At 48.5% G+C, this 25,390-nt stretch overlaps 1 protein-coding gene across 2 annotated transcripts in view; it reads right to left on the bottom strand.

Annotated features, from left to right (window-relative positions):
* The window catches only part of LOC144726793 (single-stranded DNA-binding protein 2-like), a 148,722-nt gene that overhangs the window by 7,498 nt on the left and 115,834 nt on the right, over window positions 1–25,390 (bottom strand). Inside the window, exons 5-14 of one of the 2 annotated variants that reach the window (XM_078605694.1) lie at window positions 14,954–15,058; window positions 14,360–14,446; window positions 8,045–8,104; window positions 7,205–7,271; window positions 5,079–5,149; window positions 4,264–4,331; window positions 3,014–3,050; window positions 2,242–2,277; window positions 1,605–1,656; window positions 320–381 (exon numbers count right to left, since the gene is read on the bottom strand). In XM_078605694.1, coding sequence (XP_078461820.1) covers window positions 320–381; window positions 1,605–1,656; window positions 2,242–2,277; window positions 3,014–3,050; window positions 4,264–4,331; window positions 5,079–5,149; window positions 7,205–7,271; window positions 8,045–8,104; window positions 14,360–14,446; window positions 14,954–15,058 — 645 coding nt within the window. The remainder of the gene's footprint in view (window positions 1–319; window positions 382–1,604; window positions 1,657–2,241; window positions 2,278–3,013; window positions 3,051–4,263; window positions 4,332–5,078; window positions 5,150–7,204; window positions 7,272–8,044; window positions 8,105–14,359; window positions 14,447–14,953; window positions 15,059–25,390) is intronic. The other variant, XM_078605693.1, reaches the window with a different exon arrangement.

Below are 25,390 nucleotides of genomic sequence, written 5' to 3'. Positions count from 1 at the left end.
GAGGCCTTCATCCAGCAGTGGATTGATCATGTCTGATGATGATGATGATGTCAGTTAGCACCTAATTGCTCTCAATCCTTTGTGACTGCCCAGGTGACTGCCCAGGTGACTGCCCAGGTGACTGCCCAAGTGACTGCCCAGGTGACTGCCCAGGTGACTGCCCGGGTGACTGCCCAGGTGACTGCCCAGGTGACTGCCCGGGTGACTGCCCAGGTGACTGCCCGGGTGACTGCCCAGGTGACTGCCCAGGTGACTGCCCGGGTGACTGCCCAGGTGACTGCCCAGCTTCCGTTGGAAAGCTCCAAGGCACGAGACTCACGTTTGGCCGGTTCCCTGGCTGCACGGGGTTCATCATGGTGTACATGTCGCTCGAGTTAGAATCTGTGAACAAAAACACACACGTTCATCAACACGCACGCTGAGACGACAAACTGTGTTGCATTGCGTTGTATCAGGAGGTTGGTAAGTAGCTCAGGTGTCTTTCCCTTACAAAACATGAAATTGCCTTTCGCAAATCGAGATCAAACGTCCTATCTCACCACATCCATTGGACTGGACTCTCATCGGTTGTGCATGAGACAGATTTGCTCTCTGCCTGCCTGCCTGTCTGCCAGCTTCGCTTATCGAGCTTCTCTTCTTACTCTCTGGCACAGCTGATCGTGAGTGCCCTCTCGGGGTGAAGAAGAGAAACTTTAAAAAATAGAAAACCGACATCAACGCGACAAAGAGCAGGCGGGCCACAGGCATGGGCACGGCACGGGCCCCCTGCACAAACACGAACACCCACCGCACGGCTGCGGGAACTATTCCACAAGCGATCATCGTGACCCTCTGCTTTCGACTCTCGGGCGCCAACCTCATACGTCGCTCCTCCGCGAGACTCCCACACGTGCGAAGCGTCACGCCTGGAAAGCTGGGGCTCTGAACGAATACCGTGTGTCGTGGACATCATCACAGCTGGCGAGGTGTTAACTGCCTCTCCGGGTCCTCCGGTGTTTCCCTCCACGTGCATTTAGAGTATTTGGCTGCTTTAAATGTCCACGTGATAAGCCACTTCGTTGAACCATCATTTGTGACCAGGTCGCTCCTGAAAAAGAGCTATAGAGCTCAGTGGGCCTTACCTTGTAAAATAAAAATATTTTAGTTTTTAGTTTTATCTCCGTGGGCTAAGACCGCCGTGCCACTGAAGGTACGGCCCCGCAGCCACACGAGGCCTGCCGCTGTGGAGCGGTCGGCAAAAGCGATTTGTACATTATTGCAAGTATCTCAGCTGGTACGAATTGGGTACTAGAGGGAAATGTTCACATCCAGGTGTTGGTGCGAGGAAAGCGGACGCAAGCACCACATCAGTGAGGTCAAGGTGAGCCTTCATAGTTTTTGACGTTATCACTGAACGACGCTGAGGTTTGTGTCGACGTGTGGGCCCGCCAAAGGTTACGTGCAAGTCTCCTCTTCGCCGATGGGTAAGGAACAGACTCCACACCGCTGAGCTACACCGTTCGCTGCCCTGGACGCGCAGATTTAAAATCTCCGCGTGGCATCGTGCGTCATGATCCACACACGTGCGCGCTAAACTCCGGGGTGACGGACACGCTCGGCCGTACCTCCTGGGCTGGGCATGATGGGAGTTCCTGGTGGGCCGCTGCCAGGGGGACCCTGATGGAAATGCATTCAACGGGAGGGAAGGAAAAAAAACGAGACACCTCGGTGAGTGACAAAGCGGCTACGCGAACACAGAGAGGTAGGCGAGTGGATGACGAAGCGGGTGTACGAAGGCGATGGGCCTTGTAAGGTAAACGCAAACACCTTGTTGATAACACGATGAACCAAACGGCACTGCAAAGGTGTGAATTCACACGGCCCTAGCCAATGTGCCACCACACCTCCCTCCCAACCGTGTCAAATAATCGTACAAATAAATACGTGAATACATGACACGATTTAAGCAGCTAAAGAGTGGGGGGTTGAAGGCGGAACCCGATGGTGAAACTCCCCTTGTTCACCCCTGCACTCGGATCGCGTTGTGGATCTGAAGTTGACCCCAATGAACACGACACGGACCCCTTTATAGATGACACACGTAAATAATCTGAGAATGTTGATGAAGAAATTCGTTTACATCTGCAATCAACGGCCAAGATTGATCTGTTAAATGAACGTTCTCTTGATTATACAGTGGTATTTTTCAAATCACGGTTATATATGCATCTGGAAATTATGACATAAAATAAGAACACCTACCCCGTAGTTTCCAGGTGAGGGAACAGAGTAAGGAATCTGCAGATATAGAAACATGTTATGATTCAAATTGCATGACAACGGATCTCATCACGTGTGCGTTTGACAAGCCGTCTCATCAACAAGGTAATTCATCAATAACCACAGACAACACAACTCACAGGAAGTGTGGACTGTTTTGCATAACACCACTCCGAAATAGAATTGACCAAATGGCGCAGATCTTTAGACTCACTGAGGCTCTGTGAAATAGATCATTGGCTTTTTTGTTATTATTATATTATTATAACCCTTTGGTATAATGTGATAGTAGAGAAACCAAACATCTCAGCGTTAATAAGCAGTGGCAGGTTTGTCTGCTTACGCTGTAATATGTAAGAGGTCATACTTTAGATGTTTAACCTTGTGGCTAAGCCAGAATGCTCTGGGGATTTCTCATGATGCTGCATTTCCAAAAAAGTTGTTTTTACCTACGCGCCCATTATTCATCAAAATTAATCTCTCATTATTCCATACAATGTACCGACAAGCACATCAGACTCTTTGATTATTGTGCTGTGGACACCCATCTGCACGCACGCCATCAACCACGCGTTAATTTATTTTAAACAGTGTTTGGCAGGAGAAGTAAATGTCAGTGTCAGGTCATGTGATGAGACAGCTCTGGGGTCTGTGGGGAGGTTCTCGAATGCAAAAGTGATTTGTCCTTTGCCTGGATGCCAATATCACAATCGGGACATGTGGTTAAATGCGTCAAGAGTAAAACATGACTTACTGAGTTTGGGTTGGGCCACGGTCGACCACCTGGGACTCTGCATGGAACAGAATAATTCATGTCACTTCCACGGTGTAAATTCCCTCCCAGCTCCCAATGGGCAGCAGCGTCAACACGTTAGTCCCCGTGCACGAGGAGTGTCATAATTCATCTCGCGGAAGGTCGAGGAATTGTCGCAAATCGTGGGTCACAATTCTATTCAATGATCAATCCTTTCACCTTGTGTGTCCCGTTTGGATTCTCTTCTTATCTCATACGTAGAGTTTGTGCTTGCTCCAGTTGCCTCGCGTGACATTTGCATGTCACTTGCATACAATTTGCACGAAATTAAACAAAAGTTCGATTCTTAAATAGGCCGCCGGACGCATGAATTATGAGCATTGAGCATTGGCATTAACGATGAACTGACTGACGCATCGATTCTCCCGTGCGACGCGGCTCAACGTTACGCAGTGCACTCACGGTGCTCACCTCCATAGGACACCAGCAGAGCCAATGGTGACCACATGGACAATACAATGCCGCTGTGCACTTTTTTGAGAGCATTTTCTTAAACACAGTTTTTGAGCACAGGTCCAAAGGTTCAGCAACAAACAGTATCATCAAAGTTTTAAGAGGGAAGGGTGTAACACGTGTCTTGAATTCAGCAAGGTTATAAGAGCCTGGATCAAAGAGATGATGGCAGAGGAAATCCAAAGTGGAGCAGTGTGCGAGGTAGTAAAGAAGCAGAGAGAGAAGTGTGGTGACCTGCAGTGTGGTGAGTGTGTGGGTGATTTACAGCCATAGTAAGATTGGATATTGAGGGGCATGTCAGAAGTTGCTATAGATTGCGTCATCCCTCCCACTGCAGCAGCCAATCAAAGTCCATACAACATGGCCACCACAAATTCACTCACGCAACATGGCGCCTCTGACATCATCACTGTGCGCGGAAGCCGGTCAGTAGCTGGGGTGATTAATGTTTATTTCTGTTATTACGAGTAATAGTGCCAATAATTATATTATTTCACTATTAGTTTACTTTGCTTTTGGACCATCGATGTAAGAATGACGGGTCCTGACCGCCCATTGATTCTCTCCTCACTTTACAAAGCTTAACTCTCTTGACTCGCTTATGGGATCAGGAGTTACGGCAAGCATCAGCTTACGCAATTTTTTTAATTGCTTAATTCGGTCTGTACTCGGGCCCTCTAACCACCTGTCAGGACACGAAACGAAAGGGCTGTTAATTGAAATTGGGTGTTGCTCACAAGGGAAGTCCTGGCATCCCAGGGCCTCCCAAGGAATTGTGAGGAGGCCTCATTCCTGGTCCGTAACCCTGCAAAAAAATACATCATGGTTATTTTTGTATGCAGAGTGTACATTTTGTATCTATATATATATAAAAAAATGAAAGTCTGTCTGTATATTCCAACTACAAATCCACACCTTGAAGCTACCGTCACCATACTTGGCAGCGCTACCTTTTAAAACCACGCAGAAAACCTTAGCTACAGGGCTCGGAGCCCCCCAAACGGCTCCCCACACGCTCCCCGTGACATCACCATCCCTAACTCAGCACACAATAACCTGGCCCTGCACATCTAACAGTTAAATAACGACCCCTCCTCCTCATAAAGTTAATCTAACTATTGCCATTGATTGATCACCAAACAAACACCGTTGGTGATTCCAATTAGTGGTCAGCCACCGTGAGCTTGCCCACCGTCTCTCCGTGCGAGACAATCAAACGGCATTGACGCTTCAAAAAAAATTCGCTATGTAATTTCGTACCCCATTACGGCACGTTACATAACATTTATTACAGGCCCCATGGTACAGCAAAATCTTAACAGTTGCTGTAACGCCATTGACCCCTTCTGAATACAGTGATTGAGCCACTCTACATTCAGAAAAGATAGCCGCAAGTACCCGGGCAACGCCGGGTATTTCCTGCTAGTACATTATACAAACGCTCACTGCGGACCTCAAAATGGGAATGTATTTGTCTCATTGCATGATGCCAAGAGCACAATTACAATGTAATAGGGACACAAAGTCAAACAAAACTTGTCATGTCCCATACCTGAGGCCCCATCGGTCCCATCCCACGTGGCCCTCCAATCCTTTGCAGGGGGCCTCCCATCACAGGGTGACCTGCGGACAGCGGCGGTCCACACGGAGACACACGCAGAGTACAAACACCACCTTTGTGTTCATTTCAATACACTCACCCACTACACCAGATATACATTCTAAAGTGCACCGACCCAGCGGAGTTCGAGGCCAGGTTTAGATGCTAAATGTCACAGCGCGCATGCAGGAATAGAACCCAGGTCACTGAGAATATAGGGCGATGTGTGATAGCTATCTCTTCAGTCCTCTGCCCAACAGCAGGTGCTTGGCTTAAACTCCCTCCATCCTATCTGATCTTCAGCTACCGTCTTCATTCCCCTGTCCAGCTCCCGCTTCCTTCAAGTTTCCAAGCAGTACATTTCTTTTTCTGCCTCTCATGCCGGAATCCTTCCGTCCAGAACTTCCTTCAAAAATCAATCCACACCGTTTGCCTTTAGAATTTATCTCTACCCAAACCTGCTTTAGAACGTCCCCATTACTTTCCCTTCCCATGATCGTCGTCAGCTACGATCAATCCACTGCTGGATGAATGCCGCCGCCATCTCTCACGATCCTGCGGTGCAACGCTCGACCTGATGCCTCCACCGCGAGCCGATTCCATCGCTCCATCTTCCCGGGTGACGCGCGTCCGAGTGGACACATTCCGTCCCCTTCCACTAACGTACACAAATGCGCGTGCGCTAATTAAATGAGCGCGAGCCGGTGTGTACACACGCCTCTGTGCACATTGGCAGACTCAACGTGTGCACTCGCACACCGTTGGCAAAACACCCGGCGCCAGTTGCCAAGTTTGTAATTGACGTCAGCATGGCTTTGTGACAAAACAAATAGACGCGCAGACACCTCCCTTTAGCCTTACACATCATAGGGCCTTGTGCTGTTCGTGAGCACCTCTTAAAAGACCAGCACAGCACACACGAGGGGTGGTGTGGGCAGCACCATGCCTGGCCACGTTCGTCTCATCAGTCCTGATGTTTGCACGTCGCATCAAGTACTCATTTAATGCCGAGTAGACCTAGGAGAGGCTCACAACTGGTTCACATAATTGCTACTGTTAGCAGTGGCTGGGAATTGCACTCAGTTTGCCAGCTTCGTAGCAGTGTCCTAACCACAGCGTCACCCAAAATACAAAGATCCCTCGTATAGCCTCCATAGACTGTAGGGGCAAGTGCTATTCGTGACCACCTATGAAGGCCGGCACGGCACATGAGAGGGGGTGGGCGACAAGTACCAAGACCAGGCGCCTTTGTCTTCCCAGTGGCAATGTTTACACACTGCACCAAGTACTCATTTGAGGCTGAGTCAACCTAGGGAAGGCCCAGGACCGGTTCAGTCAATCGTCACTGGTAGTGGCCGTGAGTGGATATTGAACCAGGGTCGCCGGGTTCGTAGGGCAGTGCGCTAACCACTACACTACTGCCCACACGTGGCCACACGTGGCCACCAATGGACGAATATCCAGTGAAGAATTGTATTTTCATGGTAAAATGGACTCGTAAACTCAGAATACCACTCCAGAGAGGACACGCAATACCTGCCACGGATTCATCCATTAATACGGCACGGAGTGTCTGTATCTCTCTCCTACAACCTTTCCACCCTCTTCCCTCACCAACTTCTCCCTCTTCCTATAATTTCCTTCCCCTCTCTTCTCAACTTTATCTTCATTGCCCTCCCTGCATGGTTTTCTGTCCAGTGTCCCCTCTCCCCTCCGTCCGTGTACACAGACTTCCCGTCTCTCTCCCCTGCGCAGAGGTCGCAACCGGGTACCTGATACCAGTACCCTACCCGATACCCGGCTACCCGTACCCGGCCAGGTACGGGTACGGGTACCCGTTTGCGACCCTGGTGCGGCCGGGTACGGGTAGGCCGTGAGTCACTGGTGAGTAACTGTTTGTCACTCATTTCGGGTAGGGTACGGGTAGGGAACGGGTACCCGTACCCGGCTGGGTACGGGTACCCATTTGCGACCCTGCTGCGGCCGGGTACGGGTACGGGTAAGGAATCAAAACCCGTTTGCGACCTCTGCCCCTGCATTTCCATCTGTCACTCTCTCGTCTGTGCCCAGCCGCTCACCTGGGTTCCTGATGGGGTCCATGTTGTTGGGAAGGAGAGTCTGCGGGCCTGTGACAGCACCTGGAGGCTGTGACAGAAATAAACGTGATGCACTTCTTGTTGGTGACTGCTTTTAACGCAATTCTTGTAAAAAAAAAAATCGCGAATTCTCCAGTAACAACGATGGGGAAATCTGCCAACACTATGTGTTTCAGTCGAGCTAGCCACCTGACTTTCCGCTAATCTAAATAAATGTGACCAAAGGCGTGGAGGCAAAGGTGCCGTTGAATTTTTTTGGCCGGATTGATTTGTGCCGTGTTTGTCCCTCTGGCCCCCGGTCCCATACGTCCACAAGCCACGGTATCTACAGCTGCAAAACTCAAGATAATTCATCTAACCCACGACGATGAATTGTATAAGGGTATGGTGGCATTCATAATTGCTATGCTGGTACTTGTTTAACCCAGGTCTCCCTTGGTCTAGACATTTTAGTCAATGTGGTCTATAATTATTATCATTATAATACAGATTATTATTTATTATTATACTGAGAAAAAAAACAACTCCTATGGTTATGCATGACCTACAGACGTGTTCACGAATGGCTAGCTGTGGCTCAGGCTCAGCTCATGGAAATCCTGTTTGAGCCAGCTCCCTTGAGCCAGAGCCTGGTCTGAGCCGAGCCATGACAAAGAATACGGGCCGCCTAAGACTTGACTAGCACGTCACATGTTGTCGTCGGCTAGACTAATACTACGACTAAATTAATTAAATGTGACACCTCAATTAACACTACTTTCTAGCAGCCTCTAGCCAGGACAAGTCCAGACAGAGCATGTCGTGAGAAGCAGCCTCTCTTACTTGACCAGGCATCCTGTGGTGTGCTCTGGGTCCTCCTGGGTACCGAGGAGACATGAACGGCTGGAACACACGAGAACACACACACACACAGCAGCACGATGAATTATAACAAGAGTACGTATTTTCCCACAAGACTCTCGCCAATGCTTCCTGGAGAGCCTTGAATGAAGGGGTCTTAATGGAGTGCAACGTGAATTCCGCTTTCATCGTTTCTTCACGCAGGAAGAACTCGGAGTGCCAGGAGAAAACCAGCGCACGCAAGATCCACCACCCTCCAATGAAAACAGTTGCTGTAACGCCAATACAGTAAAGATGAATGTTGCAGCCCTGAAATTGCTTGTCCGTGCTACTAGTGGTGGAAAGGCCTCCACTGGAGGGAGCTCGATAAACCCCTTAGAGAGGCTCGAACTGATGCTTGAGGAATCAACTGATCAATCGGTCTAAGAGTGTGCATTGCCACCACAGAGGGAAATACGGAGTCACTTTCAGGCCTTGACCTCAATTTGCCACCACAGAGGGAAATACGGAGTCACTAGTTCAGGTTATGAGATATGTACACAAGGTAAGATTTAGTGTCTTCACACATATTTGCGTATAAATACAAAATAATATAATTTACAGCCCATTGTCAACCCACCGCTGGATGAAGGGCTCCCCACGCGGTGATACGGTGATGGCTTGGGGAGTTTTTCATTCGGCAACGGCGGATTGAACGTGACTGATGATAATGACGATGAAGAGTGGCTTAACATCCAGAAACTCTGAATCAATATTAAACACACAGATCCAGGTGAAACGCTTTCTATCTCTCAGGGTTGCAGGATTCAGAACACCTGGCAACACAATTTACTGAACAACGCATTTCCCTTGAAGCCAGGGAAGCGTTTCCCACTGACCTGTAAAATGTGAAAATGTTGCTGGCGTGCACTTGGCTATCATGGGACCTGAGAACCAGGCGTAGAACGCCCCCTTTGAAATGGATCTCATTTAGAAACATTTGACACGAAAACTAAAGCAACACAAACCCATAATTTGCTTCCTAAAGCGGCTCAAGTTTTTTTTTTGTCTAAAACGGCCATGTTCGTCTGGTGGTTATGACACTTAACAACAAGTAAGCATGGGGTAAGTGATGTGATTCCCGCCTGCGCGTGGCAACGGCGGTTTAGCACCGCATCGCCCTCGTGGAGGTGGTACCTGAGGCGTGGGCACTGGAGTCAAAGAATCGCAGGGGGTGCCAAGAGCGGCGAGAGGGTGGAAGTGGGCGACGTGAAGTGGGCGACGTGAGGCGAGGTCGCCACAGCCCAGGCTTCCCCACACCCCAAGCCTCGCGACCCGCCACCGGCACGCTACGTCTCTCCGAGTTCACCAATTTACCACTCCCATTCAAAATAACAAATTCGACGTGGAACAAGTCCGATGGTAAGGCCATGGTTTGAAATCAAACTCGCACACCTCCGGATTCACAGTGCGATGCGCAAGCACCCCCACCCCCGCACCAGCAGTCGCCATTCACCACACACACATACACTTAAATGTACACACGCACATTGATAACATGCATACACAAATGTATATACACACACACACCATTTCACCTTGTGGAAAGGTTCAATGCATGAATCATCTTACTTGGAGGAAAGTTGTCAGTGTTAATGTTATATGTTATATCTCCTGTAACTTTTTTGTCAAAACATGAGTCGTTCTCATTCCTTTCATGAGCTTCCCCAGACGTTAATTACGCGAACTGATTATCACTACGTCTGATTAACGCGTCTTTCCTTGTTCATGTGTCACGGTGTGAAGCCTCTTTGCCAGGCCGTGACAGTTTGCCTTGGGCACACAGCTATGAAAAAATGTTTGACACTCGGAGGGGAGAATTAACTATTCGTAGATATAAAAATTCACAATTCTGGGAATTAATTTTGGACTGCCACAGTGGTGTAGTGGGTAGCACACTGGACTTGCAATCCACAGGCCACGAATTCAATGCCGTGGCAGTTAACCCAATTAGTCCATGGGCCAGAGCAGAAATTATCATCAGCATCTTTAGCAGTACCCATATATTTATACGATTAATAAGAGTGAATTACTTGTCAAACCCACTAATTTCAAATAGTTTTCACATACTTCACTGTTATTGGCCACACAAGGAATTTGCAACCACTCGGGTGGCACCGACAAGTGACACGTCTGGCCTGGGCTCACAAACTCAATGCTCAGGTTCATTGAAGCTCCCATGTCCTCTCCAGCATAAATGGGCCAACCAGAGACAGTCGATCTGCAGGCCGGGTGCGGTGGGTAACACGTGTCTATGACCCCACTGCAGAGGTGTGGACTCGAGTCATGTGACTTGGACTCGAGTCAGACTCGAGTCATGAATTTGATGACTTGCGACTCGACTTGGACTTGCATAACAATGACTTTGTCCCACCTATGAGATGTGGACTCGAGTCATGTGACTTGGACTCGAGTCAGACTCGAGTCATGAATTTGATGACTTGCGACTCGACTTGGACTTGCATAACAATGACTTTGTCCCACCTCTGCCCCACTGATTCCAAGGCAACCTTGCCGGAGTGGAAGAGCGGGCAAAATCCCCTCCGAGTGGGAGAGGCCTCTTCTGCCAGCAGTAGCGCCAGCGAGCAAATGAAAGGTGGGTGGGTGGTGGGGACTGCACCCTCCACCTTGAATCCAACAGAGGGGGCCACACGCCTACAGCTGGGATTGCTTGGCCATCACCCAGCAAGCGAGGGCTTGCAAGCCAAGTGAAACGTCACTCCCAGAAGCATATGCAGCAACAAAGGCATGCAGTATAGTTAAGGGTCTCGCCATCTGACAGTGATAAAATGTACGTGTTTTAATTGCCTAATCCATACGCAGGAGACGGAATAATATATACTATAATTTATGTGACGTGAATGTTGCTGTTTTAATGCATAGGTCTGCAACAGACCTGCACGTTCTATATATAGAGTACATGAGCATACAGTACGAGCTTACATACTGCATATATTATATAGAGTACATGGCCATACAGTACAAGCTTACATACTGCGTATATTAAGCATGTAACAAAACACATCTCTGTACTATGGGTCATTGCCTGAAACGTCGCCTAATATATATAAAAAAAAAATGTTTAGGGCCACAGTGTTATTGACAAATGTGTTGCGTTTGCGTTGTCTGTCCGAATGAACCGCTACCAAATGCCGTATCGCGAAACATATTTGAAGCACTACAGCCATTTATCAATGAAAGTACAATGTAGTCTTACGCTCCCGATATACGCATAAAACACGAATATTTACAATGTATGCTGAACGGAACGTGGATGCCAGTGAGAACAGCACAACAGTAGGCCAGCAGGTGCCGCTTGAACTGAACCGTAGTCCTGAATCAGGATCGTTGACCAAACCGCCGAGTGGGTGAAACATTACCACGGCCAACGCCCCAGCGCACGTGGGAGCACTGCCGATCACTGCGCTATCATTGCAGTGACCCGGCACCAGAGTTCAATTCCCGAACCTGGCTTGCGCCTCCCCCCGTATCTGGTGCGATGCATCTGAACCAGCAGCTGGGGGCAATGGAGGCAGCCAGGAGAATGCTGTGGCCATAACGCAAAGTAACGGGATAGAATTTGCATTAAACAGTGGCGGCATCGTCGAAATAAACTAAAACGATTTCATTTTTTAAATAGTACAAATATTTTTTTTTTTAAACAGGGAGGGCCCACTGAGCTATATATTTCTTTCAGAAGCGACCTGGCCACAACTGATAGCTGAACAAAGTGGCTTATCATCATGTGGACATTTATAGCAGTGAAATACTCTCAACGCGGAGGACCTGAAGAAAAATCCACGTGACCACAGGGAGAACACGCAAACTCCAAATATAGAGCAGCAGGTGTCAGGATCGAACCCACGACCTCCTGTATACCAGGTGAGGTAGTTAACATCTCCTAGCCACCGTGGCGGTAGCGAGATGATCCGACCACACCTCAAGGCGCTGTACAGAAACAGTGGCCGTCACATTTCTTCATGGGGCAGGGTGCATTACAAATATTCTCGCTAACAGCGCGTGCGTCAATCGGGTTGTGAGTGGGGTTGGAGGGGTTGCAGTGTTTCCTCTTTAACGATTTCCAACGAAGGTTTAAAGCATTAGCTCTGTTTGTCCGTCCGTATGTGTGGAAGCGGGGGGGGGACAATAGCTAAAGGTGATGCAAGATGAACGAACCTGCAACGTTGTGTTGCTGTTAGGGACTTAGGTTTTAAAAAAGCCGGCCAAATTGACCAAGTGTTGCCAAAAACTTTGGAGACAAAACTCGGGCAACATTTGACTTCCGTATAAACAAATATGCAAACATGTTTCGGACTGGAACCGGCTGTCTTCCCTATTGCTGATTTTAATCCGCGCACGGACGAACGCGCATTGGGAAGCGTTACGTAATCCACAAGCCACAAAGTCGCGCACTTGTAACAGATACCAGCCAAACGTTCCAACGCTCAAAGCACGGCTTGCAAATGACTCTATTGGGATGATTAAACGCAATAGCAGCAACGTCGCCCCCCAATGCAGGCAGCACACCAGCCCACGCGGGCGAGCGCGTACGTTTTGTTTACACGGCAAAGGGGCAGCAGTGAAAACCGCAGCATCAAGCAGCTCAATCGCATCAAGCAGAGCAAGCGGAGGGCTTATTTTGGTACAAACGCACCAGCCAATTTATTAAAAGTTAATGCCCTTTATTTAACCGCTGCGTAGGTCAGAGTTCACGAATTTTCAGGGAGTGGGGGGGTGGGAGGCACTTTCGCGGATAAGACATCATTGGTTTGAGGGCTGCCACACATTTAAAATCCATTGGGGGTTTGACAGCAGCACGACGATGATAATGCGCGGTGTGTTCACTCGTTGTGTACTGTGGGAGGCCGCACCTCAGGGGCCGCACTAAAGGCCGTCAGGGGCCGCCAGTGGCCCGCGGGCCTTGCAATGAGGAACGCTGGCCTAGGTGTTCGCGGTTGTGCTGCACCGCTCTCCGATGCGTGCTCGGGTCGTGCCGCGTGCTGTTCGGCGCGATGTCCAACGTTTCGCTCGACAAGCTCCGTGGGAGCTTCCTCGGGAACTCAATTTATTTTCATTCTGACCAGCTGAGGCCCTGCCGAGATGCAGGTGTGTTTCTGCTTTTACCAAGAACATTTACTGTACACTGTATTTCACCATTCGCCATTGGGTAAGTGTGAAGTTTAGGACGCTATTCAGGATATTACATGGCTTACAATGGGGCACACTTGCGCACTAATGCGCTGGGAAAAACCAGTTGGTGACTGCGGGAAATTAACAACTTGTTTCCAAGCAACGTGAATCAAACGCAAGTTTTTTGATCACTCGAATACCCAGCGGCCTAATTTGAGTTCACCATGTTTTGCTTTACTGTCTACGAGTTTCTGCTTTTAAAAATTAATATCAATTGTATTATTTGTAGTTATTATTATATTTATGCTCGTGTTATAACTTTTTCGAATTAAATATTCATGCAGCTTGAAAGTAATGTCGTGGTGAAACATTTGGCGGTGGCCATGAGGACACTGTGTGGTCGGCTGGTTCAGGGCATCGGAGCAAATGAGATGATCGACGCTGGGTTCACATCTGGAATTCAGCTGCCCACAATCAACCTGGGTTCTGAAGTGTCGTGAATTGATGATCTAAGGTCAGTCACCAATGGCTGCACGAACACATTTAAGCCAAATTGTCTCTCTGCTCAAACAAGCACTGGCACAGCACTCACCACCACCGGGAGCCCGAGCCAGTGGTGGAAATTCCACGTTCCTATGACAGGCGCCAGCCTATACAAAGGACTTTTCCACAAGGTAGTACTCATTTTATCGCCATGAATAAATCCCCTCTGCCTCTGTCCACCCTGCAATCTAAATGGACGCAGCACAGTATTTGATCGGGGGGTCGTGTGTGGTGGGGTAAATTGTGGGTATTCCCACCTGTTCCAAGATGCCTGGCCTGCACGGAAGAGAAGGCCAAAACAGATCTGGAGGCCCTTCTGCCAGTAGTGTCGTAAGCAAGACATTTCCGGGGCTGCACAGTTACCCCCTCTGCCTTCACCATCGTTGTGACAGTGATATGGGAATGCCTGTAGGTGCTGTTGGGTGTGGGATCACTCCCACACGAAGTTGGGATGCGTTGCGATCGACGATGAATTTTTGTTTTAATACCGTGCGACAATGAGCCGCCGCAAGAGCGAGATCAACACGAGCGGTCGGGTCGCGACGTGCGCTAGAGCTGGGTGTGCGGGTTCATTAGGAGCCTCACTTGTCCGTGCGGTCCCATTATGGGGTTGTTGGGAGTGTGGGGAGGAGCCGGGTGCCCGTGTGGAGACATCTGTGAGCCTGGGGGGCCCTGTAAACACACGATTACCATCGGTATTATTATTTCGTAAAAAAAGAAACGCACGCTCGCACGCACGCAAGCCGCAATTTTCACGTCTAAAAAAAGCCTCCATTTTAGTCAAATAGACTAATGGTGCATGCCACTTGCTAGGGCACGACGCACGATGCAGAAACATGGGCGTTGACTTACAAAAGTAAATAAACAAAAACTGAAAAGTGCGCCAAGAAGCCCGCAGAGATGCATGCTTGGAATTACGCTGGGACGGAAAGAGGAACGCGTGGATTTCAGACGTCACAGACCACGTAATCGCACTCCCCCCCACCCCCCCAAATCGAGACCCAACCAAAAAAAACCCCCTTTATTACGGATATTGGTCGCGAAAGCCTACTATGCGTTCAACCAAATTGGGACGTTTGGTAGCTTTCCCACAGGTGGTCACGCCGACACCGCGGCCACCCGAGCAGGCGTAGACCACGCGACCCGCGTCCCCGGGGGTGCCGTGTGTGGGGTGCGTACCGGGAAGAAGCCGGGCGGGAGCGGTCCGCTGGGCATGCCGTCATTTGGGGGAAGATTTCCCAGCACTGGGCTCTGGGCCGCTGCCGCGGCTGCCGCCGCTGCACTCTGTGGTCAGACACAAAACGGAGGTCTCCACGTCAGCTCGGTCCGACTGCGGCGCTGGTTGTTGCGAGCGCTCGCTGCGATTTGGGAGCGCAAGCCGGCGGGAGGAATAAGAGCGCACCGGGCTTGCCTCTATGCTACAAATTTGATAGATTACTTGCAAATTTGATGAATTGGAAAAACCACGAAGCAACTTCGCTCCCCACCGGCAAAAAAATGCCCACTTGTAGGCCGAAGCGCGTTCACTTTGTGCCGTACAGGGAGAGCTGCAACCGAGAGTCGCCTTTGCGAGCCTGCAGCAGGATTATGGCTGAGTGTACCTAGCGGAGGTCCAAAACAGGATCGGACACCATTTGGCACCGATTATGTTTAGAGCCAGGAACTGAAGTCAGCTTGCCGAGTTCATACTGCAGTGTGCACTGCACCACCGTTCTCACGCACATATACTGTACATGTGCGCACAGAACAAACACAAAGACGAACAGACTGCTGGGGCAAGTGCTCGAGCACCTATAAAGGCCGGGCACCACACACGAGGGGGTGGGTGGCCAGCACCACGCCAGACCGCTCTGTCTCCCCGGTGGAGATGTTTACACACCGCACCAGGTACTCATTTGAGGCTGAATCGACCTAGGGGAGGCCCAGGACCGGTTCAGATAATCGTCACTGGTGGTGGCCGTGAGTGGGAATCGAACCCGGGTCGCCAAGTTCGTAGTGCAGCGTAGCGCTAACCGCTACACTACCGTCCCAACAACAACCGCCACTTGCCACCAAGTGGCGGTGACATCACCACGGCGCTTGTGCCAGGCTAAGTGCACGTAAGGCCACGTGAAGTGTCGAACGCCCACTGACAGGAGGTCACGGGGCAAACCCAGGTACCATGGGTCGACTGACTGAGATGACTGTCAGATGCACCACCTGTGCCCTCTACTGTGCCAACTTGCTGTGTTTTAGACACCCGGTGCTCCGCTCATTGTTGTGAGCAACGCTCCTCTGCCCTCCGTAGTTGCTGGAGGGCGACTGCCCCCAACTGCCCAGTAGCGTCCTTCACGAGCCTCCTCCACAGAGGCCGATCTTGACACCGCTGGTACCAGTCATCGGCAAGTCCACTCAGCTCCACATCCTCCTGTACCACATCACTCCATCTCTTCTCTAGCCCGTGCGACGCCCGTTTAGCCTCTATCCGGCCGAACAAAAGCTGTTTAGGCATGCGGTGGCTGGGCATGCGGGCTACATGACCCAGCCACTGATCCCCACACACACACGCATATCCACGTCTTTTTTGGATGCGTGCCACAAGTTTTAACTTCTTTAGTTAAGCATGACGATTAGTTTGAGTTGTTTCAGGTGAACTACAGCAGGTGCGGAGTACAATTAACACACACACACACATATATATATATGTATTGCCTCATGATCTGAACGGTTTGTTATAGGCCTTAACAAAATTTCCTTCGGGCTATATCTTAACTACCAAATTATCACGGTCTATCCTTGCTGAGTTTAAACACAAAAGTAAGTTTTAAGAAAAGTTATTGTTATCCTAATTAATGGTGTGCAGGCCAAGACTATCCAACTCAGCCCACATGAAAATCTGGTTTCATCTCTTGTGGGAGTTTATTTATCTGTGTGATGCTGGCATGGAGCCACCCAGCCACTCTTGATTTTGGAACACCTTTCAAATTGCTCATTTGACTTTGTTTCATAACTTTGGGCCACGTTTCTTGACAGCAGCCAGCGATTCAAAAGAATGCGTCACCATTAATCCGAGGGGAAGGTTGAACGCTGTACTGCGATGCTTCAAACCCGAGGTTCAAGGGGGTCGGTGACGCGTCCGCTTGCTTGTTGCAGATACGGTCAGAGCATGCGTTATACATATATATTGTCCGGTCCGGCGCAATTGTAAACAATATTGGAGAAAATGAATATATCGTCGTTTGATAATGTACCAGGATATTTAATATAATATTTGTGGACCGTTTCTGTATCCAATAATTAAATTACAGTGCTGGAGACATTATTCTTAGAGGCGGTATATTATAGTTAACCTAACAGTACAATTCATGGAATTCATTTAGCTAGTTATTATAATTGTTTATTTATCTGTGTAATTTAAGTTGTTTAACATAGTGCTTTCATTTTACAGCGTTGGTGTGCTTATTTTAATGCCGCTTCAATCTTGATTTGAAGCTTTCGTGACTGCAGGAATCCATACTCTTTGATTCTTTCGGTAAAGTCACGTAGGTAGACAAAATAAAATAAAATATAACACATCACGACGTTTCGATCGCAACACAAGCGGTCGACCTCAGGTGGGAAAAAATAATCCAGCAGTGGAGCTGTTGGCTGGTTTTTTTGTCCACTCCGGCGATTTGTTTTTTCCGCCTGAGGACGACCGCTTGTGTTGCGATCGAAACGTCGTGATATGTTATTTTTTATTTTATTTTATTTTTCTACCTACGTGACTTTACCGAAAGAACCAAAGAATATTATTAATACCACTTATGTAACTAACTACGCGAGTCAACAGCTGTGTTTTATAACTTCATTTTGGAACTAAATTATAAAAAGTTTTTACATTACTGCACATTACAGGGCATGACCTCTCCGTGCGGCCGGAAGGGCTTATTTGACCATACTTCACCACGCTGATCCGTGTGGGTTGGTCAGGTATAAACGTGGGAGCATAGAAGTACTGTGCACAAATGCATTGTGATGCACTGCCCTTTGCTGCCCACCGCAGTCTCTCCAGTCTATGGCCGATGACAGCCGTCAGCCACGAGCGGTCGCCTACTCAACGCTAGCCAGGCTCGTACCTGCTTAGCTCGCGAGATCGGATGAGTTCCGGTCCGGGTTAGACTCGACCCCAAGAGGCATTAACGAACAGAGGGCCCAAGTAAACACAACAGTTCTGTGTCTCAAGCGACAAACCACCTCAGTTACAAGTCACTTCTCCACGGCTTCTCATATCGAGTCACGTCCATGTCTTCCTGCTGAAGCGCTCAGGAAATACTCACACCCTACTGGCGGCCTTCAGCCAGTGGTGGATACAAGAGGGGGGGGGGGGTGGTACCTTATTGATATTTATCAGGGGGAAATACATTTAATGTTTTTTTTATATTCGTGTTAGGGCTCAACTAAAAGTTTGAAATTTCAGGACCATCCTGCAGTGGAAAGTGCACATCGCGTTTCTAACGAGGAGAATTGTTTCCCCAAGAGTACGGTCAGTGACGGCTTCCGATAACGTAGTACATATTTTATCTACCCAACACGGATGATGAGCCGAGTCGACCCCCGACTGTGATATGAACCTTTCCCGATTGCGAGCCGATGCTGCAAGCAACGAACAACATCGTCGTCATCATCATCGCTCGCCCCATACCGGCTGGAGAGAGCTGTCGACGATCACACACAGGCACCCTTAGAGGGGGCTCCGTACAACACGAGCAACGATGCTCTCCTCGAACTGACGGCGCGTTACCAAAACGCGCACCGCGCGCGCGGCTGTGACCCGGAGTCAACACAACGTGCCGAGGCAGAGGGGAGGACACTAAGTACAGGGGGGAGAGACGCAGAGCACAAACAAGGAATTTGCCAAACACGTCAAGTCAACGATGGTTATTATAATAATTTCATTACCCGAGAGACCGATGTCTTTATTTAACCACGTGATATCCCACCGCAACGTCTACTTTTCACGGAAGACTTGAGGAAATGTAACGCGAAGTGCGCGTCGAGGGGCGAGAGGAGGAAATTCACGGAGCGAAATGGAGCGTGACATCACATTATGTCAGAGGGTCTTAATTCCAACCTGAAAGCAGATGGTCCACTTTACATTCGTCATTAAGTGACTACACTGCTCCACACTAATCTACGCGGTGACATTGCACGCGGTCGCCGTGACAACCAGGCTACTAAGGAGATGATGCACACGTTGCTCGTGTATTTGAAGCTGCTCCGAGACACGATGTGCGCACACGCTGGCCAGGTACACGCTGGGTACGAACACCCACAGTCAATGCACGCGCACATAAACTGAAAACACATCGATGCAGGGCGAGGCAAACTTTGCAGCAGTGAGCATTGGTGACTATACTGCGCTGATGGGTCCTAATAAGGGTGAAACCGGTCCACAGTTGTTAACCACTGCTGCTGCCGCTCGCAGTCGGTCACGTTTGCTCCACATCGCGATGGTGGTCTAAGACAAGAGGACCACAATGCACTTGTTCGGGAAATGCCGATGGATTTTGCGTGATGCACAAAGGCTGCGCGCTGACAGCGGAGCAAGTTAACCACATCGGCGAAGAGGCCGCGGCTGGGTTGAGACACCACGCGGTTAACGTAATGCATTGGGATAAATTTAGGCCAACGCTGGAACAACATTGACCCCACGGTCAGTGCCGTATAATATCTGGGCAATTGCTGCAGGTCGCATGACCAGGAATGAACGCTGGGTCACGGGGATCACGGTACAAACACAAACAGCAGGGACACTTGTAAAAGCGGAGACGCGCACGCACACTCCTGATGTAATGGACTGCACAGGGGGCGTTATCGCGCCCGCATTTTGTGACCCCATGCATCACTGGGACTTCGCCGAGAGCGTAAACCTGCATCGGCACTCCTCACGACGGCTAAAAAAACAAAGCCTGATCCAACTTGTTCACGGCACGATTCACACGCGCAGCAATTTTTTTTATAAATTGTCGCGATTCAGGCCGACGGTTCGATACAAGAATCAGTTTTTTTTCTTCAGTCTCGTTTTAATTGCCGTTTCTTTGTAGAATTCTGCATTAGCAATATACCACTGCGCCGGTGTCTCCGGTTGTATCCAGGCGGTGGTAGCGCACGCCAGCGCGTGCGAGGGTTGGCGGATGACACAAATGTCGCGAAACTCCCTTCTCGTCGGCACTGACTCAGAGGTCAGAGCCCTCAGACCTGGGGCTCCGATCCAGGCAAGGGGAGTGAGCTAATGGTCTCAGCCTGACCACCAACGACTTGCGCAGAAAGCCACCGCCGACTTTGAGCTGTGGCTGCCGGGTTTGCAGCAACAGTTCGTTAACCTCCGCACGACCGCGCCGCCTTCAATACTCGCATGCACGCGCATGCGGGCATTGTGATGTTCGTTGAATGATATTACGTGAGAAATACTCATGCAAATGATGAACTTCACATTTTGCTGTGTGCCCGTCTCAGATAACTCTGTATTTATGGAGGCTGTGTGATATAATTACGTGTCTGCTCCATCACGCCTGCAGTGGTTTAATTAGGGACATGCTATGTTATTCTTTTTGCACTATTACCCAATAAGGAATTAAGATGATGCATTTGTGATAATGCACCAAGCATGAATTCCTGAACCCGATACTGTATTATGCATAGATCCACAAGTACAAGCTAAATATTTGTTATCATATCCTGTATTACTTAATTGCACTCTATCATGCATGACCTATTAAGCAGGTCCTCCTTGTTGTAGCGGGTTGAGTAAAAAAAATCCACTGGAAAATTTCTCCAATTATTGTAGAAACTGGTGCAAGACGGCATTTAATTTGTATTTTACATTGCGGTTTAGATTGTGGCATTGGTTGGCTGTGTTCCATGGGATGGCCTGTCAATGATGTCTCTCTGCATAGGATGAGCTGAAATCCGTGTTTCATCAGATGCGTAAGGCCAATCGAAAGCTGCCTGGGCTGCGGCTCTCTACACAGAACAATGTTAAAATATAAAGTCCAAGACAATACACTATGATTTGAATGTACACAGCGTCTATATGTGACCACATCTGAAGTCACATTGCCATCGCTTCCCTGTGGCTGTGAGGCATGGGGTCTCTTGAGAGGGCATCTCAGCTGGCTTGAAAACCTTCAGGCCGACCTACTACTACTATCCTGAGCCTATTCAGATTAAATAAAAAATAATGAATCGTAATTTTGTCCGTTTAGGTATTCACGCCATTCTAATAAGGCAAGGCTATCCTGGGAGGAAGGAGCTGCTTTTCACGGACATATTCTGCAGTATTTTCACAGTGGGTGGCGATGATTACTATGTGTGCAATTCCAATTGAGTACATTTGCCAAATTTGATCACATCTGGCAAATTTGGGCCACGACGCCAAGTTCAAATTGGGCAGAAAAGGCAAGAGACAATAGCAATGACATGGTATAAATAAATAACGTTAACTATACAATCAAATGTGACCGGGGTCTTTGATTCAAGATGGGGGAGATTGAATAATTCATTACGTGCCTAAAACCAAAACACACTGTCAGCACGAAGATTTGCACTCACAAGTGCAGCACGTGAGTTGAAACCTCGGCTGGGGCTCACTAAGCCCATCATCCCTCTGGGGTCAATAAAATGGGTACCAAATCATCAGCGGTTGTCCTGTGAAAAGACTTGACCGCTGGTGAAGGATTTAGTACGAAACAATGTCACAAGGAAGACGTGGTGCCACAGGGCCAACCTCAAGTTCCAAAAAAATTTCTGCAAATAGAGTTCTGAAAATTGAGAAATAAAACCGAAGGAATGGCCGTGTTGAAGCAACGGCCCACGCGCCATGGTCTGCCACGCGTTGCAACAACCGAAAACAAATCTCCACAGGCTGCAACTGGCACGAATAAAGGACGCTGAACTGAATTTCTACAGTCGCACACACACGCACACACACGTGTACATGCGCATTAAAAGATCCCCTGTATAGCCTGTAACAGACTGTTAGGGCAAGTGCTGTTAGCGAGCACCTACGAAGGCCGGAACGGCACAAGAGGGGGTGGGTGGCCAGCACCGTGCCCGGCCGCATACAAACACACGTGTACATACACACACACACTCAGTCGTGTACATACGTACAGGCTTAACCACGACTCGTGCACAACAGCGGACATGTGCAATATGGCACACACATGCTTGTGCATGCACCGACACACACACATACATACATGTGGGTGCGTGTGCACGCACGCGCAAGATCATTAGCATTTCTAAGAAAAGCTGCTCCACATCAGACTGTCATTTACTCGCTGGCAGATGAGAGCAGCTTCCTCTCCTTCTGCTGCAGCAGCAGCCACCTCTCCACAACCCCAGCCAAAGGAAGAATCAGCACGAGGGGACCTCTAAGGGGGCATTCCGACAAGCGCACCGTGCCGACGTGCTCACAAAAACCCACCGACAACTCGGACACCGTGCCGATAATATCCAACGAATTATCTGGTGGTGATGTTGCTGCGTTGGTTGGCAGCGGCGCTGAAGCACAATTCAAACAAAACTCAACGCATTCGTCAGTAACAACGTCGCGCGCGTGTGTGTATGGCCTTAAAAGGATATAATAGGCGACGTTACAGGCAACGGCCCTTCCTCATAGCACATGGGCCAGAGATAATAGGAGCTGGAGACTTCACTTCACATCATGGGGCCTGATAATATTTTTTTTATATTTTCTGATGGACAGTCTTTTTAATTGGCCCTTGATCAACAGTTTGTGCTCTGAAGAAGGGCCATTGCTCAGAACGTCGTCCATATTTTATTTAAAGGCAGTATTAGTTCTGAAGGTGTTAAGTGTTTTTTTGCGATTAATATCGGTATTGCATGAGAGTATACGGATTAAAATCCGTATGGGAGTCGAGGGCAAATGTGGGTGAACAGAGGTAAACCATTTCGATTTAAAGCTTTCGTGCCTGCAGGGATTCATATTCTTGGTTCTTTCGGTAAAGTCAAGTAGAAGGGAAATAATAAAATAATACAAATAAAACCACTTCTCTAACCGTAGGTTAGTTGACGTCGACTCGCTGGTTCTTGTTCCGATGACGTTTGACGTGACTTTCAAATGAAACTCAGGATGTAATCATTACATTTGGTTGTGGTGGAGTGTATTACCGACGCAACTTTGATTGGCGCGTGCAAGATGCATTCACTCGCGGCAACATCACGACATAGATTGAAAACTAATTTCTTTAGAACTTATTTTTGTGTGTTTAGTTTGTTGTCCTTCCCCCACACCCTATATTAGCACGGCTGGCTACGTACGGTGCGAAAGAAGTTCAACGTGCATACGTACATCAATGAACATGTCTACCATACATTATCTCATGGTCTATCCCAGCACAATCTCTTGGCTGCTCCGAAGACGTGAGGATGAGTGAATCTTTCAAAAAAACGGGCATCACGGCTGCGTGCAGCCCAATGAAGAACAAAAGTTAATTCAACTGATGGGACGATGTTGAGAGTAACTTCAACACACCTCTGAAACGAGGAGATGTCATTCCCCCTCTGGGTCGCCCTCCTTGCTGCATGTCAGCGTGGAAAATATCATCCCTCAGAACTGCGCTCAGCTAAATATTTGCTATTGCTATTTACAATTTTGTTATTTTACCAGATAAAGTCCACTGAACTATGTAGCTTATTTTCAGAAGCGACCTCGCCACAAGTGACAGCTCAACGAGGTGGCTCGTCGTCATCATCATCACGTGGAAATTCACGGCAGCCAAATACTCGAAACGCGTGACGTTGATTTATAAATGTGGAGGAAAACACTGGAGGACTCGGAGAAAAATCCACACCACCATGGGGAGAACATGCAAACTCCATGTATACAGCAGGCGTCAGGGTCGGGATTGAACCCCCCGTGACTTCCTGCAGACCAGGGGAGGCAGTTACCATCTCGCCATCGCGGCGCCCCAAATATATACGGGTTGGACACACGGATTGGACACAGTCTGTGCATAAAATGCTTTCGGCACGAGCTGAAACATTTGACGGGATTCGTTGGCCGTCCAAAAAGTTAATCCTTTATAAAAGCCCGGCGTTCCGTTTGTCCGTCAACTAAATTATAAGAGAGCCTTTCAGAAGGTCCTGAATCAAAAAGTTATAGAAAGTGGACGATCCAACAGGTTTACAACAATTTTTGACCCCCCCAACGAGTTTAACTCCCCCCCCCCGCCACGAAAAGAAAATAAATATAGATAAATATACCTACTACACACCCTACTAGATACAATAGTCAGTAGTATCTACTACATACTCTATATGCAATAGTCAGTAGTATTTGATTCACACCCTACATACAATAGAATCAGTAGTATCTACTAGACACCCTACATACTATAGAGTCAGTAGTATCTACTACACACCCTACATACAATAGAATCAGTAGTATCTACTACACACCCTACATACAATAGAGTCAGTAGTATCTACTACACACCCTACATACAATAGAATCAGTAGTATCTACTACACACACTACATACTATAGAGTCAGTAGTATCTACTACACACCCTACATACAATAGAATCAGTAGTATCTACTACACACACTACACACTATAGAGTCAGTAGTATCTACTAGACACCCTACATACTATAGAGTCCATATTTATTTTGTAGGCAGGAGCGAGAATAAGGAGGCCACAGGCTGCTGAAATCCTAGTGTTTTTAAAATACCTCGCAGGTAAAACAATGGCGTGGATGAGACTACGTTCTAAAACACGGTTCTGGAGATTGCAATTGCTTATTTGATGATAGCTCCTTCAACCAAGAGGCATCACCTGCTTGAAACGTGCATCACAAAACATCCAGACATCCACAACTGCTGAGTAGGAATATGAATGTGAACACTACTGCTTATGGGACAGTTTTAAAAATATAGTTTTGAAGATAAATACAGTAATTAGTTCCACAAGTTTGTTTGAACATAATTTTGTTTAATTGGTAAGATAAGTAGGAAAAAAATACGAGATTAGTGGCAATGTGTCTCTGTGTCCACGTGTGTCTTTGTGTGTGTCCGTGTCTGTCTGCATCACTGTGTCTCTGTGTCTGCCTGCATGTCTGTGTGTGTGCGTGTCTCCATGTCTCTCTCTGTCTGCATGCCTGTGTGTGTGCGTGTCTCCGCGTGTCTCCGTGTGTCCCCGTGTCTGTCTCTGTCTGCATGTCTGTGTGTGTGCGTGTCTCCGTGTGTCCCCGTGTCTCTCTCTGTCTGCATGTCTGTGTGTGTCTCCAAGGTTGTCTCTATCTCTACAGCAGTAGTGTAGCGGTTAGCGCTACGAACCTGGCAACGCGAGTTCGATTCCCGCTCATGGCCAACACCAGTGATGATTAATTATTTTAACCGGTCCGGGGCCTCCCCTAGGTCGACTCAACCTCAAATGAGTATCTGGTGCGGTGTCTAAACATCACCACTAGGGAGACAAAGGCAGTCAGGTGTGGTGCTAGCCACCCACCCCCTCGTGTACCGTTCCGGCGTTTATAGGTGCTCGCTAACAGCACTTGCCCCAAAAGTCTGTAAGGCTACACGGGGGGTCTTTGTCTTTTTTGTGTCTCTATCTCCGTGCATGAATC

The sequence above is a fragment of the Lampetra planeri genome, chromosome 24 (assembly GCF_965212315.1).
Source record: "Lampetra planeri chromosome 24, kcLamPlan1.2.h2, whole genome shotgun sequence".
Lineage (NCBI taxonomy): Eukaryota > Metazoa > Chordata > Hyperoartia > Petromyzontiformes > Petromyzontidae > Lampetra > Lampetra planeri.
The sequence above is the reverse complement of the archived record's forward strand: the minus strand, read 5'-3'. Positions and strand labels throughout refer to the sequence as shown.